This window comes from Triturus cristatus, chromosome 1_2 (genome assembly GCF_964204655.1).
Source record: "Triturus cristatus chromosome 1_2, aTriCri1.1, whole genome shotgun sequence".
NCBI classification, from domain to species: Eukaryota; Metazoa; Chordata; class Amphibia; order Caudata; family Salamandridae; genus Triturus; species Triturus cristatus.
In genome coordinates this window covers 1,162,244,206-1,162,263,357 of record NC_140580.1, presented here as the reverse complement: position 1 = coordinate 1,162,263,357, position 19,152 = coordinate 1,162,244,206, and the positions used below count along the sequence as shown (strand labels likewise).

The window sequence follows — 19,152 nt, the reverse complement described above, 5'->3', positions numbered from 1 at the left end:
TCTTCTTGCCCCCGCTTAACGGATCTGCAGGAAAGTTTCCGTGAAAGAGTTAAGGTGGGTGAAATCTTATTTTTAGAAAGTTTTGTGTAGATTCACCAATCAGTGCCAAATTGATTAGCGAAAAAAAATGGTCTTTTGATAGAAACTCTGAACTGTAACTGCACTGTTTAAGATATACAGATGTATAGATATATATAGTTTTGCAGCATGAATCATTTTCTGGATTCACATGCTGTGCATCATTCCGCCATCTAGTGGTTGGGACCGGGATTGTCTTTTTTTCTTTCTTTTCTCATATTGTGGTCGCTGTTGACCACCATTTGGTGCCAGGTACGTCCCCTGTGTGACGTCAGATGGTATTCTAGAGTTCAAGTGCATGGTGGCCATCTTCAGATTCTTTTTTCCACCATTGGGTCTGGAAGCAAGACGGGAAGCTCCGAAGATTTTTTTGTTTTTCCTGAAAAACTTCGAAAAAGAAGAAGCCTATCAAAGGAGAACATCGATCATCGACATCACTGAAAAGTTATCAGGGAGGCAGAACTGGAGGACCACGCCGGTCCACAAATGGCGAGGTAGGGGTGAGGGAGAATACCCCCTTCAAGTTCTGTCACAAGTGCCACCACAAGTACGCACAACGCGACCCACACAACGTCTGCAACCTCTGCCTGCCCGAAGACCACAAGGACTGTGAGGCCTGCGCAGCGTTCCTACCGAAAACGCTAAGGACATGTTGAAGTCAAAGGCAGGCCCACTATGCTACAATGTCGCAGACAGCGAAGAAAACCTCTCTAAGAGACCTGGGTTTCTCGAGCAACGATGAGGAACATGGAGCACTAGCGGAGTTGACGCACGAGGGATCGGACGTCGAGGTCCTAGAAGGGGAGTCTGAAAACATCCACGCTGAGAAAAAGGCTAAGGATCCGAAAAAGAAAGCGGAGAAGGTAAGACACCTTAAAGATCCATCGGAACCGAAGGGCCACGAACACAAAGCGCACAAGGCAGCCCCGACGCTGAGCAAAAAGGCGATAAAAGGTCAGCTGCATTTGAAAGAACCCCACGGGACACAGCCAAAGGTTACTGAGGAGGGAAAATCACCGAAAATGCAGAAACATGGGGTCGACTCCGAACCCGCAAAAAAGACCACTACACCGCCGAAGACTAACGTCGATGTCGGGGAAGAAAAGAAAATCTCTGGCCACCGACGCCAAGAGGGTCCTCGAGGTCAAAAAGAAAAGGAGAAGACTCGAGGAAGAAATGGCAACGCTCCTGCAAAAGAAGAAGGACTTTGATGCCTGTGAGAAAGTGCCATCTTTCTTGCATGGTATGCCCCCACTTTTTGCTAAATTGCTGAATGTACTTCGATTGAGTGTACCCTGGGTTCCTGCCAATCAGGTGCCCAGGGCCTATGTTCCTTCCTTAAACCACACAAACTCCAAATTGGCAAACCCTAGCCACATGTCAGCCCCTAGTAAATGGTACCCTAGGTACCCAGGGCCTTGTGGCCAGGGAAGGCCTCTAAGGGCTGCAGCACTCATTGTGCCACCCTCAGAGGCCCTGTACCCTTACACACACACTGCCCTTGCAGGCTGAGTGTCTGGGTGCAGGACAAAACAAAGAGTCGACATGGCACACATCACTGTGTACCATGCCCATCACCTACACTGCCAAGGCATTTGTCAGCCACCCCTCTAGCTGGGTGCATTACGCCTATGGTGTGGGCACAGGAGCAGGAGCCCTGTGCCCCTACAGTACCCGGGTCCATTCCTTGGCACTGTAAGTGCAGTGCTGTCATTTAAGAGTGCATGGTGCTAAGAGCTTGTCAAACACGAGCTCCACAGCACCATATTGGCAACACTGAAGCCTGGGAAGTTTGGTATCAAACTTCTCAGCACATTGAACCCACACTGATGCCAGTGTAGGATTTAATGTACTAAGCACCCCAGAGGGCATCTTAGAGATGCCCCCTTACAGCTAACTTACAATCCACGTCTGCTCTGAGGCTGCCCAGGCTGCCACACAGCAGACACGTTGCTGGACCCCTGGGTGGGAGAGCCCCTGCTCTCCCGGGCCTGCAACAATGCACATCCTGGGTGAGGTGAGAAATCTCCTCCCCCAGGATGAGCAAAGGGAAGCTTCAAAGGCAGGCCGCCATTTGGAGTTTCCCCAGGCAACTGCAACCCCCCACTCTGGCGGGAAGCTTGGCCGGAAACCCCATACAAGGACAGGGGACGTGCCAGCCTGCCCACCCCACCCCTCAGGTGGGGGAGGCGAGGTGAAGCACATCTCCGGGCTCTCGCCATCTTGAAGATGGGAGGCCCTACCCTATCAGGATTAAGCTACTGCCCCCCTCCCACTGGAGAGAGGCAGGATAGGGGGTGTACCCACCCCAGGACAAGGACCCATTGGTCCCTGGCCTTCACCTACCTGTAACGCCCCTAAATCTAGTATTTAGGGGCCCCCTGAACCTTCCTTCCTTAGATTCCAGATAGAAAATTACAAGAAGAGCAAGAAGAACAAAGACCTGCCCTGCAGCTGCTAAAAAGAGAAGAAGACACCAACTGCTTAGGCCCCAGCCCTACCGGCCTGTCGACTCTCGAACCTGCACCAGCGCGGCATCTCTCGTGGCCAGCAACCTCACCAACCCCGGAGGACCTGGCTACCTTTTGGCTCTAAGCCCCTGGGACTCCCATGAGTAGAGGCTCTACTCAAGAAACCTATTTTTAACCCCTGGCAGCAGCCCGGAACCGCGGACCCAACACACTCTGCACCAGCCAAGCCTGGCCCGTGCCGGAGTGGACAAAGACCCTGAGGACGACCCCACGGCAACTGTGACCCCGAGTCCGGCACCCAAGGACCCCCTCGACATCCCGGAGGAAGCCTGCAGCCTCAGAACCAAGTGCCACCCCAACCGCGATCAACCAGAGGGTAAGATTCCCGACGTCAAAAGGCACCCCTGCACCCGGCGCCCTGCGGCCCCCTGTGCCCAATCCCGGGGTACCCACCTAACCTACAACTACCCAACTTACCTCTCGAAGTGGTGGTGGCACCTGAAACATCCTCGTCCCCGAGCCTGCAGCCTTTTTCCAAACCGGAATATTCCCATTGATTTCCATTGAGCGCCCGAAGGCTCAAAAGCACCCTGCACCCAGCCGCCCGAGTGGCCCTGGCAGTGCCCTCTCTACACTAACCTACTTCCCCACTTGCCCTGAGTAAGTGACCAGGAGCCCAGCTCCCACAGCCGCGTGGCTTGCCAGACAGCAGCCACCAACCAAGGCCCCCCTATCCCTCATAGGATAACATTGGGCCTAACTCTCTCTGCACCCGGCCGTCCTGAAACCGCTGAGGGTGAACCAACTGTGCCTACCTAACACTGGGGGACCCCTGAGTCCATGCCCGGAATTTCAACTCTGCCAGTCGAGTACTTACCCTTAAACCGCTAACTTCATTTTCCTCATAGGGTAACATTGACTGGCTTTTTCTTCAAAAATCTTCTAAGTGTGAACTTTTCAAAACTGCAAAAATTCACCAAAAATCAGCCAAGTGACAAAAACGAATTTACTCACCTGCTCCTAGGTGAGCTCCCAGTGCTGGATCTTGGTGCCCAGCCCTAACCCTGAAAAGTGTTCACAACTATACTTACCTCTAACTCATTTTTCTCCCATAGGAAACCATTGTCTGCTTTTCTGTGAAATTTCTTCTAAGTGTCTATTTTTGCAAATTTGAAATATTCTTTTAAAATCGTACCAATTCTGCAAACGAAATTACTTACCTGCTTTTGATAAGGACCCCAGTCCTGGGTCTAGGTACCCAGTCCTGGATTACTAAAGTAACGATAAAGTACTCTACCTGCAATTTGAATTTCTTGCCATAGAGATCCATTGAATGTTTTCTTTGAAATATTTTCTAAGTGCTAACTTTTGAAATAGCTAAATATTATTTAAAAATTATTACAGTTATTAAGTCGACTTTCATCACTTGATTCTGAATACTGACCCCAGGCTGGTTCTAGGAGCCAGACCTGGAATTCCAAAAGTAATCTGAAAAGTAATTTATTACAAATAACCTGAATTTACCATTGAGCTCAATGCATTGTTATGTTTAGGAAATAGGATTGTTTATTGCAACCAACTCTGACTGTTTACACAAATATATTGCTTAAGACAAAAGTATTTATATTCAACCTCTCATTCTGAGAAAGTATATTTTTACCCCCTTTGTGGTTCTAAAAATAAAACAAGCATATATTTTATATATATAAACCATTGGCCTAGAGTTCAGTTATTGAGTGTGTGAAACCATTTGCTGACTGAGTGTGTACAATAAATGCTTTACACTGTCCTCTGTTACTGCCTTACTGCTCGACCAAGCTACCACTTTTGAGAGTAAGGTCATACCTAACTTTAACCTCTATCAGCCCCTGGGGGACTGTGGACTCTGTACACCCTGTACCTATTAGGGAACAGTATATACAGAGCCACTTTCTCACAATGCCTCATTGAAGGATTATCGTATCCCGAAAACACCGGCGCCCGCACCAGAGATCGTCGACGCCGAAGAGGCAGAAGATGCCAAAGGAGAGGAAGAAGGGATCTTCGACTCTCCGCCGACACCAGAACCTCGAGGCAAGGAACCCGAGAAATACGGAGATATACCAGAAGAGGAGGAAAACTCTGAAAGTTTCGAGGAACAATGGAACAACCTTGACACCGAGAGTCCGGAGGAAAAGACTTGCTGCTATCCTTTGAATGCTTCGCCTCCTGATGACATAGCTTTTTACAATGACATTGTCAAAAGGGTAGCACATCAATTTGGAGTCCCTCTTCGAGAGGAAAAAGGGGATACATGTTTCTTGCTAGAAATACTGGCACCGGCTTCAAAGGGGACACAATACCTGCCTATGCTGCCAAGTATCCTGGACCAAGGCAAAGAAGCATTCAAAGAACCAGCTTCAAACAAGGGGGCAACCCCCAGAGTAGAGAAGAAGTACAAACGCTCCTCAAAAGACCCAAAATATATTCAGGGAAGTACAGTACCTGACTCTATCATTGTCACCGCAGCCTGGAGGAGAGCCACTGCAGTCTCCAACACAGGGCCACCACCTGAAAAGGAAAGTAAGAGGATGGACAAGCTGGGGAGGAGAATGGAGAAAGAGGCAGCAACACAATGGCACATTGCCAACTCTAATGCCCCCTTAAACAGGTACGGACACCAACATGGGATGAAACAGAGGAGTTGCTGAACAAACTCCCCGAGGAGGACAAGAAGAGGGCAAAATCTTTTGTCCAGGAAGGGAAAAACGTAGCTAACTCCTGCCTAAAGTCAGCCCTAGATGCAGCAGATACTGCGAGCAGACAAATGTGCACTGGAACCATCCTCAGAAGGCACGCCTGGCTCAGACTTTCTGGGTTCAAACAAGAAGTTCAGACCTCAATTATCAACTGACCACTCAACGGTGAAACTCTTTTTGGCAAGGAGGTGGATGAATCCCACCAACAAATTAAAAAAGACCATGAAACAGCAAGGGCTATGGGAGGCCTACAGCAAAGAGGATGTTTCAAAAGATGAGGTTCCTCTAACAGAAAATCCACAGGAAGAGGCAGCTTTGGGCAAGGACAGCGAGTGACACAACCATCTCAGGGACAGAACCCAAACCAACAGATGGGTCAACAGTCTAGCTTCCAAGGTTGGCAACAACAGCCGAAACAGCCATTTCGAGGTAGACGGAATGGCAGAGGAAGAGGCCACTCCTCTAGAGGAAGAGGAAACAGGTCTAACTGACTTTATAACGGAAAAGGACCCCCACAAAACACCAGTAGGGGGAGAATATCCTTTTTCCACACACAATGGAAAAGGATCACAACAGAAAATTGGATATTAAATTTGGTACAATACGGATATCGCATAGAGCTAACAAAGACCCCACCTGCAAATCCGCCAAAAACAAGAAAATTAAACAGATCAGAACAAACACTGCTCAATGCAGAAATCAAAGAACTAAGCCTAAAACGGGTAATGGAAAAGGTACCAAAACAACAGTGATACAAAGGAAACTACTCTCCAAACTTCCTAGTACCCAAACAGGACCAAAGTCTAAGGCCAATCATGGGCCTAAGATTCATAAACTAGTTCATACTAACACAACACTTCAAAATGTGTACCCTTCAAGAAATAATTCCATAGATTCAAAAGGGGCATTACTTGGCAACAATAGATCTCAAGGACTCCTATTTACATATCCCAATGAACAGAAGGCACAGGCAGTACCTAAGATTCCTTCACAATGGAACACACTACCAATTCAAGGTACTCCCATTCAGAATAAAATCTGCTCCATTTCCTGGGAGCAATAAATACAGTGAAAGCGAAAGCATACCACACAGAAGCCAGGATAAACGCAATCTATCAAGAAACAACCATCTACCAGAGGGGCCAGTCTCTGACAGTGAGGAAGGTAATACAACTAATGGGCATGATGGCATCATGTATCCCACTCATCCGTCACGCTCGCCAACACATGCGCCCATTCCAAGAATGGCTCACCAACAGCTGGTCACAAGCCACAGGAAGTTGGAAGGATCTAGTGGTTGTTACACAAAGGGTGCAAGCACAGACACAATGCCGGGCATGCAACAACATAGCACAGGGGAGACTTTTCAGGAACCCAACTCTTTCTGTGACAGTCACCACCGATGCATCACTCAACGGGTGGGGTGCACATCTCAACCAGCTGAAAGTTCATGGTCATTAGAGCAAGAAGGACTCAACAAAACATGTCAATTTTTGGGAGATGAAAACAGTTTGTTTTTGCATTTGTCACCCCGAGTGGGACGGGTATGCTCAGACGTGAGTCCAGTGCTCTCCATGCCACTGGAATCAAGCAAGCCTGGCTGAAGACGGCTGATACCCCGAAACCGGTCCTAAGATGCTTGTTTCCGGTCCAGGGAGGACCTGGCTTGGCAGTTCAGGATTGACTGTTCCCATGAGGCACAGGATCAAGACTGATTTGCATATGGCCAGGTCTAAACTGGGGTGGCATGGTGAGCAAAGGAATGATGGTTTTAACCTAGATCTCTTGACTGGGGGTGAATGTTTTGATTTGTTCTGCATTCCGTCCATCAATTGTGTATCTTTTACTACCCTTGACAAGGCATTGAGGTGCTTTTTCGGCGATTATCACGCTTCTCCGGAACCCATAAAGGATTAGTGATGAATTAGTAGAGTGAAATATGAAAGTAATTTGAGTGGTGTATATGTTAGTCTGTTATTTGGATTGAAAAGGATAGTGGAGGGATAGAAGAGGGAAAGACTTAGATTTTTTTTTTAGGAATTCATAGCAGTAGGAGGAGGCTTAGGATGAGTAAAAGGGAGGTGGCGGGGGATGAGTAAACAAGCATTTGCAATGCAATAGGTCTCGCATTTGCGAAATTTTAAGCTAATGGCATTGTAAATGACAATGCCTTTTATTTATCTGATTTTAAAATCAACACGTAGATAAAAGGTTTGTCATTTACAATGCCAGTAGCTCAAAGTCTCGCAAATGCGAGACCTATTGCATTGCAAATGTTTGTTTGAGCAGCCTGGGGGGGCGATTTGGGTGGTTTCTGCGTTGTTCGATGCCGCCAGTAGCCCAGTGTATGGCCTTTCTGGAGGTAGATGGGCGTCCATTACCTCCCTCTTATCAACGGCAGATGTGTCATTCCCTTTCTCTCTGTAGGCGGGTCCTTTAATATATGCATATTGAGGGGGGACAGGGGGCCTGAGCAAAAGTGGCCTCACTTGTTTTCAGGTGTCTTTCACCAGTGTAAATTAATCCATGCATTTTTTTTAACCCTCCCCCCCCCTTTCTTTCATAAAATTTCGCAGAAACAGTGTTTTGCGGAAAGGCAATATGCATATGTGGGCCACTTTTTTTTGGCGTGCCCGGGGCAATTTTTAATCCTAATCCAACCCTGATACTATGGGACCCCTCTTCACATTCTTTGTGTGTGTGTGTGTGTGTGTGGGGATGATTTTGCGGTATGGTCCAGTTGCCACTGTGCGGCAGCCATCCCATGTCCCCTTCATCATGCTGCCCATAGCCTTGGGTAAGGGCATCCCTGTGCCACTGTTGCTCCCTCGTGAGTCTTGTTGTCACAGTGAGGGCGATCATCTGTGACGGTGCCAGTGTCCAACACAAATAAACGCCCACCCCTTCCCCCCACCCTAAATCTGAGGCATGCACCCTAGATTTTCACCTAAACTAACTAAGTCACAGCGCCGAGCACCGCCTCAGATGCACCCACCCTGGCCCCAGCTGGTGCTGCACCCGGTCATGTGTTTTGTGTCAGTGTGTGAACTGGGAGGGCGCACGGTGTGCTCCTGTGCACTTTCACATCTTCACCTGTGGGAAAACAAAGCTTCCGAAAACACGTGACAGTTAAACTCTGGGGCCTTACCATTTCCACTGCGCGGGCATCGAGCTGGGTGAGCGGCGCGGACACCGCGAAGTGGATCTTCTTCCGGTCCTTGCGTTCCATCCTCCGGGCCGGGCTGGGTCTCTTTCTGTCACTGACTGGATGTCCCCGACTCGCTCGGTCTATGTATCTTCCTGGCTATCACGCTCTACCTGTGTCTGCCTCTTCCTGGTGTCTCGAGCTACCTCCCTGTGTCCCAGAGTGCCTTGATCTGTCTGTACCTGTCACTATTTTCCTGCCCCGCGTGTCTCTCTCTTTTTCTCACTCCACATATATTTATGTCCGTTACCTCTACCTGCTCTCTCCAGTCTCCCCCCTACCCGGCTCTCAGTCTCTAACACCCTCTCTATCCCTATCTGAGCCTGTCTCTCATATTCACACTCATGAACTTTGTCAATTCCTAAACCATCTCCCATCCACCACCCCTGGACTCCCCCTCTTTCTCGCGTTCTTCTCTCTGTCTCTAAAACTCTTTCCCTTGGCTGTCTCTGTCCTGGGCATCTCTCAATCTTCCCGTGAGTTCTTCCTGCCTCAGTGTCTCGAGTGAGAGGCACCATCCTTCAACGAATAAGGTCAATCCAGCGGGCTAAAGGTAGTCTCTCCCAGGGGGACCCCTTTGGGGTAGTTCCAGGAGGCTCGGCCGCAGGGTGGCCCAGGTAGGTCCTGCTGGGGCGGGCTACAGATGACGGTCCAGGCGTGGTCCTGCTGGGATGGTAAAACCGAGACTAGATCTCGACGGGTCCCGCAGCCGCTTGGTAGGTGCTGTTGGATAGGGGCCCCTCGGAGGGTCCGGTCGGAGGGGACTGCAGGGTACGGGTCTGGGTGGGTCCTGCCCAAGAGGGTGCTCCCGTATTGTCCTGGGTGACAGGGTCCAGGTGGGTCCCGCAGGAGGTACTGCAGGGTAGGAGCCAGCAGGGTCGTACAGAAGAGGGTCGCGTCTGAGTGACCGGACCAGCTATGGTGCTGCAGGATAGCATCCAGGTGGGTTCCAGAGGGTCCTGCAGGAGGTGCCTCAGGGTAGGAAGCAGGGGAATCTTGCAGAAGAGGTTTGTGCCGCAGGTTGGTTGGTAAGTTTCACCCCAGAGCTGCGGTCCCTTGTTGATGCAGACACGCTCTCTGCAGTGCACACTGATACAGCATGTTCTGGTCCTGCAGGTCCGACAGCACTCCGCCCCTTCTGTTTCCACCCTTCTGCCTGGGTTCTCCTGAGACCCGGGGAGGAAGTTCGGCCTGGCCAGGAACAGTCCCTGGAAAAACTTGTGTCGCCCCTGAGGTGCTGCCAGCAGCTGTGGCTTCGGCAACTCCCGCTCCCGCCATGGCGGCTACCCCATCTTTCGTGCTGCAGGAGAGAAAACATCTCCCAGGTGGGAAGGTGAGAGTGATGCCGTGGGAGGAGAGGCGGGGGAGAGCAGAGAGTGGTTAGCCCACAAAGAAGTAGTATGGGGCTTGTGAAGAGAGGAAATATCCTGGCACGAGTTAGCAGGGAGAAGGAAGACTGAGGGAGAGAAGGCGGGAGACAATGAGCAAAGGAAGGAATAAAGGAAGGGGAGTTAAGGAATAAAGGAATGGGAAACAAGGAACGGAGGAAGGAATAAGGGAACGGGAGACAAGGACCGAGGAAGGAATGAAGGAACGGTAGACATGGAACGAGGAAGTAATAAGGGAACGGGAGATACGGTATGAGGAAGGAATTAGGGAACGAGTGACACACGTGGCACCTTGTCTCCTTTTGGGATGGCCCATCCGGACTGGATCTCACGGCTTGTTTATGTAACACGCCTCCTTGAGATAAGAAATTGCTTCACGACAGCCGTGAAGCAGGCGATACAGTCCGGATGGGCCGGACCAAAAAGCGAAAGGGAGGCAACGCAAACAGCTCATTTCCAATGGCAGGCCACCGTTTAGCATAAACGGTGACGCCAGCCAATGGAAATGAGGGGTGGGGCTTCAAGCCCTTTTCTGAAATCCCTCTCTCACAATATCTCTCGCCAGCGAGCAGCGCATGCGCTGCAACGCTAGGCGAGACCTAAAAGGGAGGTGGAGGGGAAAGAGTAGAGGGAGGGTTTAGACAGGCTTGTTTTTGGGGATCAGAATAGTAAAAGAGGTGTGAGATGATGCAAGAAGGAGTGGAGTAAGGAAGAGTCTCAAAAGGGTTATTTTGGGGATCATAGTAGCGGTATGGGGTTTGAGATGAATGAGAGAGTGGAGGTAATGGATATATTGATAGAGGTATAGGGTGAGAAATAGCGTAGTGCATTGGATATGCTGAATTAGAAGAAAAGCAATAAATAGGTAAAAGTAATAAATATATAGATCCAAAAGTAATAAAGATATAGATCCATAAGTACATGGAAGGTCTATAGATGCATAAAGGAAGGTGGTATATGTAGATTAAAGATGCATTAAATAAACCCTGGCTTTCAAGTGTTGTACTCTAAATTACATTATATATATATATATATATATATATATATATATATATATATATATATATATATATATATATATATCAGCTAGTGGTATCCTCGTGCGAACGCGCACAAACAGGACCACGGACTCACGATATGCTGTTGCCAAATTATCGGTGCTTTATTCAAAAGGAAAGGTGCAGTCTATATATAATATTTTTAGATCAACAGTGAAGCAATTGTAGATAAAGAGTTATGATAAAAAGACTTACTTCTTTATGTAGTCACTCATATAAATGTTAATAACATAGAATATTGTAAATATCTGTAATATGTTTAAGTTAAACTAATGAATAGCTATATATAATTTTTTTAAATAAATTGTTCTACATGCTTATACAAAGAAATACACATATATAGGTGCATATCTATAGTACAAATAAATGCTTGAATACAGAGGGATATACTGTATTTTTCTATGGTGCTTATGTGGGGAAGAGCCAATTCTTGAGTAGTTTTCTGAAGATAAGGTGGTTGTCGGTGGATCTGATGTTGGGGAGTAAAGAGTTCCATAATTTGGCTGCTTGAACAGAGAATGGTGTGCCACCCATGGTTTTTCTTGTCTCTTGGGATTTTGAGGCGAGGTGCCCCTCTAGAGCGGAGGTTCCTTTGTTGAATGTGTTTGGTGATTTTATTCCTAATGAAGAGCGGTGCCGTTCCATGTATCGCTTTGTGGGTGATACAAAGCAGCTTGAACGTGGATCTTCTAGCAACGGGTGACAAATGCAGGGCTTTGAAGGCAGGGAGGACATAGTCTCGTGGTTTTACATGTAAGAGTAGTCTGGCAGCCGAGTTCTGAATCCGTTGTAGTCTTTTCATGGTTGTTAAAGGTGATAAATGGTAGGGGCTGTTGGCGTAATTGAGTTTGGACAGAACAAGGGAGATGGTAGCCTAGACCTTATGTGGAAATCCCAGGTGGGGGGTAGATGCATGTCAGAGTTTTTATAGTAACAAAGCTTGATCCTACTAGTTTGTCCACTTGGGCATTCATCAATAGCGTGGAGTGCATGGTCATAGTGGGGTAAGAACTGAAGAAGCTGCGAGATATCAAGATATCCAAAGGTACACCTTCACTCGTATTCTATAACCAAATGAGCAGTCACACCTTGTTACAGAACGCCTAGAAGGTGTTAATGTGTGTTTTATAAAAGAACTATATACATAAACATAAAAACATACTCATAAACTAAAAGGTAGTACAGAAGTCACACTGCAGGAATCCACAACAGGGAACCTGTCAGAGGGAATGAAAAATCCTCCTAAGGAAGTTATCAAAATGCCTTATTCTTCTCAGTGATAAGCTCAGATGTCATTCCTAGATACTCACTCTCAGAATGTGGCTGGTTTCAGAGAGGTTCAGACAGATTGGATGCCTTTGTGAGGCCTGGGGGAGGCCTCAGCTCCTGTACTGAAGGTGGCACAGAGATGTTCATGTGAGCACTGTGCAGCTGCTGCCTTTACTAGGAACAGCTCGGGAGTGCACAGCATTGTTATGCGCTTGTGTTGCACGGAGAGGCACAGGCAGAGCCTTCTGCTGGTAGAACAGCACCTTCTTGACACCTTTTCTCTCTGTGTCTCTTTCTTTCCAGTGGCTCCAGATATTGAAGGATGGAGTGACCAACCTGAGAAGGTCACAGCCGTGGCGGGCCAGTCCTTGGAGCTGCAGTGCCTGGCCAGTGGGCACCCTCCGCCAGTCTTGTCCTGGCTGAAGGATGGACTCATGCTGTCCACCACCCAAGGGTGGCACACCCAGGATGGGGGCCAGAAACTCACTATTACAGATGTTTCTGTGGCCTCCCAAGGGAACTACACCTGTGTCGCTATCAGCGCTGCTGGGGAGGCAGTGGTGCACTACTCCGTGCACGTGTACGGTAAGGGAGGCTCTGGTGCACTGCTCCGTGCACATGAACGGTGAGGGAGGTTGTGGTGCACTACTCCATGCACGTGTATGTAAGGGGAGGCTGTGATGCACTACTCTGTGTATGTGAATGGTAAGGGGAGGTTGTGGTGCACTACTGTGTGCATGTGTACGGTAAGGGAGGCTGTGGTGCACTAGTCTCTGTATGGGTACGGTAAGGGGAGGCTGTGGTGCACTACTCCGTGCACGTGTCCAATAAGGGAAGGATGTGGTGTACTACTCTGTGCATGTGTATGGTAAGGGGAGGCTGTGGTGCACTGTGCTGTGTGCATGTACGGTAAGGGGAGGCCATGGTGCACTACACTGTGCGCATGTATGGTCAGGGGAGGCTGTGGTGCACTACTAAGTGTATGTGTATGGTAAGGGGAGGCTGTGGTTCACTACTCTGTGGATGTGTACGGTAAGGGAAGGCTGTGATGCACTACACCGTGCGCATGTACGGTAAGGGGAGGCTGTGGTTCACTACTCTGTGGATGTGTATGGTAAGGGAAGGCTGTGATGCACTACACCGTGCGCATTAACGGTAAGGGGAGGCTGTGGTGCACTACTCCATGCATGTGTATGGTAAGGGGAGGCTGTGGTGCACTACACCGTGCGCATGTACGGTAAGGGGAGGCTGTTGTGCACTATTCTGTGGATGTGTACGGTAAGGGGAGGCTATGGTGCACTACTCCATGCATGTGTATGGTAAGGGGAGGCTGTGGTTCACTACTCTGTGCACGTGTACAGTAAGGGCAGGGTTCTTGATGTTAAGAGTATTGAAAAGATGACTAAGAGATAAGTGAGGAATCAGGACTGCTGGAGGGGGGTACCCAGAGCTCCTATGGGGCAAGCAGTGGGCGCACAATACTTTTACAGGACTGCGGGAGTGGAGCAGGGTACCCAGAGCTCTTGTGGTGCAAAGCAGTATGCGCACAATACTTCTACATGACTGCCAGGGTGGTGGAGGGGAAGTACCCAGAGCTCCTGTGGCGCAATCAGTAGGTGCACAGTTCTTTTACATGACTGCGGGCGGGTGGGTACCCAGAGCTCCTCTGGTGCAGATGTTAGGCGCACAGTACTTCTACTGGACTGGGGGAGGGGGGTTAGTGTGGTACCCAGAGCTCCTGTGGCAAAATCATTAGGCACACAGTACTTTTACAGGCCTGCGGGGGAGGGGAGGACCCAGAGCTCCTTTTGTGCAGTCGGTAGGCGCACACGTCTTCTACAGGACTGTGAGGGCGATGAGGAGACGTACCCAGGAATCCTGTGGCACAGTCGCTAGGCGCACAGTACTTTTACAGGCCTGTGGGGCGGGGTAGAGGTACCCAGAGCTTCTGTGGCGCAATCAGTAGGCGCACAGTACTTCTACTGGCCTGCGAGGGCTCTTGATTATGTGTTTGCTGCAGGTGCTGACATGGGTTTGGAGTGAGGGATGGGTGTGACGTTGATGCTCTGACTGACAGATACAAATTCATTCATAATTGACCATGTTGCATTACTCTCTGAAGATTGATTACTTGTCTCTGGTTATTGTTCCAATGCAGAGTTGACACACTCCTGATTCGGAGATGAAGGTGTTACTCAATGGTCACTGGATGTATGAATGATTCGTATGGATTAATGCTCAGTGGGAGGGGCTGAATGGCAGTATTGAGTGATGTGCTCATGAATAGAGACTGAGAGCAGGTGGGGGGACAGTTTCACACTGCATTACTTGCTCTCATTACACCTCTCTTGTATGTAAACCTTACCCAAGAGCCTGTTTGTCTTTTCAAACACCACAGTTCCTCCTCGTGTGAGTATTGGAGGCGGCTCGCGACAAGTGACCCTGGCTGTGAATGAGCCCCTGGAGCTGACGTGCCATGTGACTGGCTTCCCTACACCCCGGGTCTGGTGAGTTAAGAGCTGGTTGGGCATGGAGGGTCAGCTGATTCTGAGCCCCTGGTCCTGACATGCCATGTGACTGGCTTCCCTACACCCCAGGACTGGTGAGTTAAGAGCTGGTTGGGCATGGAGGGTCAGCTGACTCTGAGCCCCTGGAGCTGATGTGCCATTTGATTGGCTTCCCTACACCCTGGGTCTGGTGAGTTAAGAGCTGGTTGGGCATGGAGGGTCAGCTGACTCTGAGGCCCTGGTCCTGGCATGCCATGTGACTGGCTTCTCTACACCCCGGGTCTGGTGAGTTGAGAGCTGGTTGGGCATGGAGGGTCAGCTGTCCCGGAGGCCCTGGTCCTGGCATGCCATGTGACTGGATTCCCTACACCCCGGGTCTGGTGAGTTGGGAGCTGGTTGGGCATGGAGGGTCAGCTGTCTCTGAGCCCCTGGAGCTGACGTGCCATGTGATTGGCTTCCCTACACCCCGGGTCTGGTGAGTTAAGAGCTGGCTGGGCATGGAGGGTCAGCTGACTCTGAGCCCCTGGTCCTGGCATGCCATGTCACTGGCTTCCCTACACCCCGGGTCTGGTGAGTTAAGAGCTGGTTGGGCATGGAGGGTCAGCTGACTCTGAGCCCCTGGAGCTGACGTGCCATGTGATTTGCTTCCCTACACCCCGGGTCTGGTGAGTTAAGAGCTGGGCTGGGCATGGAGGGTCAGCTGACTCTCAGCCCCTGGTGTTGGCATGCCACGCGATTGGCTTCCCTACACCCTGGGTCTGGTGGGTTAAGAGCTGGGCTGGGCATGGATGCTCAGCTGTCTCTGAGCCCCTGGAGCTGGCATGCCATGCAACTGGCTTCCCTACACCCCGGGTCTGGTGAGTTAAGAGCTGGGCTGGGCATGGAGGCTCAGTGACTCACACATGGGTGTCCTTGTGACCAGTCAGAGGATGGCCAGGATGAACAGATGGCATTGCCAGCCTCACCCATTGGTGCCCTACTTATCTTGGGGGAAGGGAAGCAGAGCTTGGCATTTCCCTGAGTAGAGGAGGGTGGGCGAGGAAGAGCAGACTGCTGCATTCTAGCACTGGGGGATATTTTAATCTATGGAGGATGCAGGAGTCACGGCGTAAACATAAATATGGTCTCTCCTAGAATGGGGAGCAGTTACACACTCTCATTTGCATAAAAGCGCAAATAGTTTGCTTCAATTAAGTGGAGTGAGGGTTATGTCTGGGGTTCAGCTCTCTGGCTTTAGAGTAGGTAATGGTACCTTAAATACATTCTTGGCACTTGGTTTACTGCCCTCCCATGGATCAGCGGTGGTGTTGCCGTCCTTAATATGGAGCTGGCCCCATTTGTGCCTCCTACAGGTGAAAAGTAGCCCAGTAGACCACTTTACGAGGACTTGCCCCCCTGCTGCACCCTACAGGTGGATACAATTGAGTAATATAGGGCGCTGTTCTCACCTTTTAACCCTAAAGCTGGGAGATAATAGGGCAGGTCCTAGCGCAGAGGGCTCACCGCTAACCGCCCTGATATAAGGCAGGTTAAATAAAGTTCTTGATGAAACTTCTGAATTGTTGATTTCTTTGTTGTTTTGATGTAGCCAAGGGGAATTCAGTGTCATCTTGTTTAAACGTTTAATTATACTGTTTGTACAATGACCATATCCCTGAGAGGGATTTTGCAGTTTTCGTGCCCCTTGCCGTGCTGGGTGTTCTCTGTGGTTGTGTAAATGTTTGGTAGTAAATGTTCCACACATACTGCTGGGATCACTTCTAGTCCATCCGCTTCGCGGCTCTCTGGTGGTGGATTGTCACACTGCAGACCCTTGCACACAGAGGTGATCTCCTTGTTGGCATTTTACGTGCCTCTTATATTGCATAACTATACACAGAGCCCTCGTCCCCTCTGTGTTTGTGGCAGATTTGAATCCCCCTCCAACCCCTTCCTTGCCTCTTCCCCCACAGGTGGCTTAAAGATGGGCACCTCTTCCAAGAGCAGGACATGGTGGATGTGTCTGGAGACAGCTCTGTCCTTCTGGTTCCACTGGTGCAGCTGAGCCATGCGGGGCGCTACGCGTGCATGGCCGAGAGTGAAGCCGGGGAGGACGCCGCAGAGGTGGATCTACTTGTACAAGGTAAGAAGCCGATCTGTCCGCTGAGATCCTAACGCGAGTACCAGGGATCTAGAGTAGGAGATTGTGTTGTGGTGATAAGGTCTCTCTTACCATTAGAGAATGTTATTCTGGTGATCTAAACTTTCAAGATGCAGTTTTTGACTTCCTGTTTAGACATATCTGACACTTACAGTCCAAATAACCCTTGTCAATCAGTAACTCACCCCAGACAAAAGACACCCCTTTGTTGAGAGTCCAAGCAGGGCCTGTGCGCCCGCGAGGATGGAAACCCTACCAGGAACCTCTCAGGCTTGCAAACTTCCCTCTGGAATTTAAAGGCTTTGCCATGGTCAGCTGTCACCCTGACTTCACATGGGGTGGAGGTTTACAACCAGTCTTCTTTTAGTACCAATAAGCCCAATAATGTGACGTCAAAGAGGAAAAATATAATGTATTTATAATGCCCAAAACAGCCACTCCTTTACCTGCTTACGGGCAGCATGGGTGACTTAACACCTATTCATATATTTATTTTGAGTGAGGCATTCCTGATTTAAGTACCACTCATGACTATTGAATACCTTCAGAAACTCCAGGCCATACTGTTGGCTCGAATGACACCTGCCAGTATCCTATTGGCTTACAATATATAGAGACTACCTTTGATCCATCTCATATAGATTCCATATGGATCCTCATATGTATAACAGTTTGAGGGCAGTGCAGAAAGATAAGGCGGTGCAAAAACAGTCTTTAAAGAATATATGACGTTACAGCGCAAACAATTACAACGCATGCTTTTACAACGTGGTTTTTACATCACAACTACCATTACATTGCATGATTTTACAATGCATGCCATTACAACGCATTTTTAAAAACTACCATTACAACAAATTCCATAACAATGCATACCATTACAATAAATACCATTACAACGCATAATACTTTTAGGGCAACAGTAGGGTAAGTATTGGATAGTGTAGGGGTAAAAATTACTCTTCCCACTCCAGTGAGTGCAACAGTAGTGTAAGTGGTTTATAGTGTAGGGTTAAAAATTACTATTCCCACTCCAGTGAGTGCAACAGTAGGGAAAGTGTTGGACAGTTTAGGGGTAAAAATTACTATTCCCATCCACCCCAAAACCCATACCCACCCTAAAACTAAAAAATCTCCGTTACTTACGTTGTAATGCGTTGTAATGGCATGCGAAGGCAGTTGCGTTGTAACAGTTGCGTTGTAAAAGCAGTGCGATTTAATGGTTGCGTTGTAATGGATGTTTCCCGTCTTTAAATGTTCATTGAGTTTGGCGAACTTCGCTGAAACGTTAAAATGTTCATGGTCCAGCCACGGAACGGTCATCATTACTCAGGGATGTGGGCATCCTGTAGGCTGTCTGGCATTCAGCAGTCCATCTCCTGAAAGAACCTTTGACCTGCGTCTGCACAACTTTACAAATATGTGCCTTGCAGCAAAAATAATTTTACCTTCAATTCATGGTGCGGAATTAATGAAAATGATTGTAGTGACTGCGTTCTCTGGCTTTTTCATCTCATAGCCTCACATAACTTGCTCACATTCTGCTCTGGGCAAACAAGTCAGGGTTCCCAATCCTACAAGAGGACAGTGTCAGTTCATGACACACAATTATCGTCACATCTGTGGATAGGAACACCGTTCCTACTTCTCCTCTTCTCCTAAACTCCTGGAAGAGCAAGCAAGACTCTGATGCAAACAGGCATTGTGTTTTCTAATTTTCATTTTGGGACAGCGGCAAATAGGGCAGGGACATGACATGCACACACCATTAAAGGGAGGCCATGCCATGGACCTTTTGACAGCGTTGGTAATGTGATCGTCTAAGCACATGCGTTCCTTTTTATATCATCGCCTCTGTGCAGTACGGTGTAACAGTTCATGTTCTCGCATATAAACAGTATTCGCGGTTCAGAGCGGGTCTTAACTGCTTCACTATCACATTTAGGAAATTAGAACATTCTGCTTGGGGTGTTAAGTTTGGATTCTCATACCTGAGAGCGGCATCCTGTTTTGTTGTCTTATTTGAGTCACTCGTTACACTTTAAACATTTTTTGTGCATTGTTCGTTCTTAACAGTACATTTCCACTCCCCCCCATGAGCATATTCACAGCCCTTCTCTTCTTTTCCATCATGCCCCCCACTATTGCACGAGGACTAGCCGCAACCGATTGGCTCATTGAGGCACGTGACCACCTCTCCCCCGCCCCTATGTTTCCCACTTAATCTGTCCTCCCCGGGTGTCCTACCCAGGCTTCCGGGTGACAAATGAACATTTCAGATCACCATTGGCTTGGGTT

At 48.9% G+C, this 19,152-nt stretch overlaps 1 protein-coding gene across 1 annotated transcript in view; it reads left to right on the top strand.

Moving 5' to 3' along the window:
- The window catches only part of HMCN2 (hemicentin 2), a 769,579-nt gene that overhangs the window by 524,027 nt on the left and 226,400 nt on the right, over window positions 1–19,152 (top strand). Inside the window, exons 32-34 of the mRNA XM_085613971.1 lie at window positions 12,511–12,792; window positions 14,606–14,714; window positions 16,667–16,836. Coding sequence (XP_085470097.1) covers window positions 12,511–12,792; window positions 14,606–14,714; window positions 16,667–16,836 — 561 coding nt within the window. The remainder of the gene's footprint in view (window positions 1–12,510; window positions 12,793–14,605; window positions 14,715–16,666; window positions 16,837–19,152) is intronic.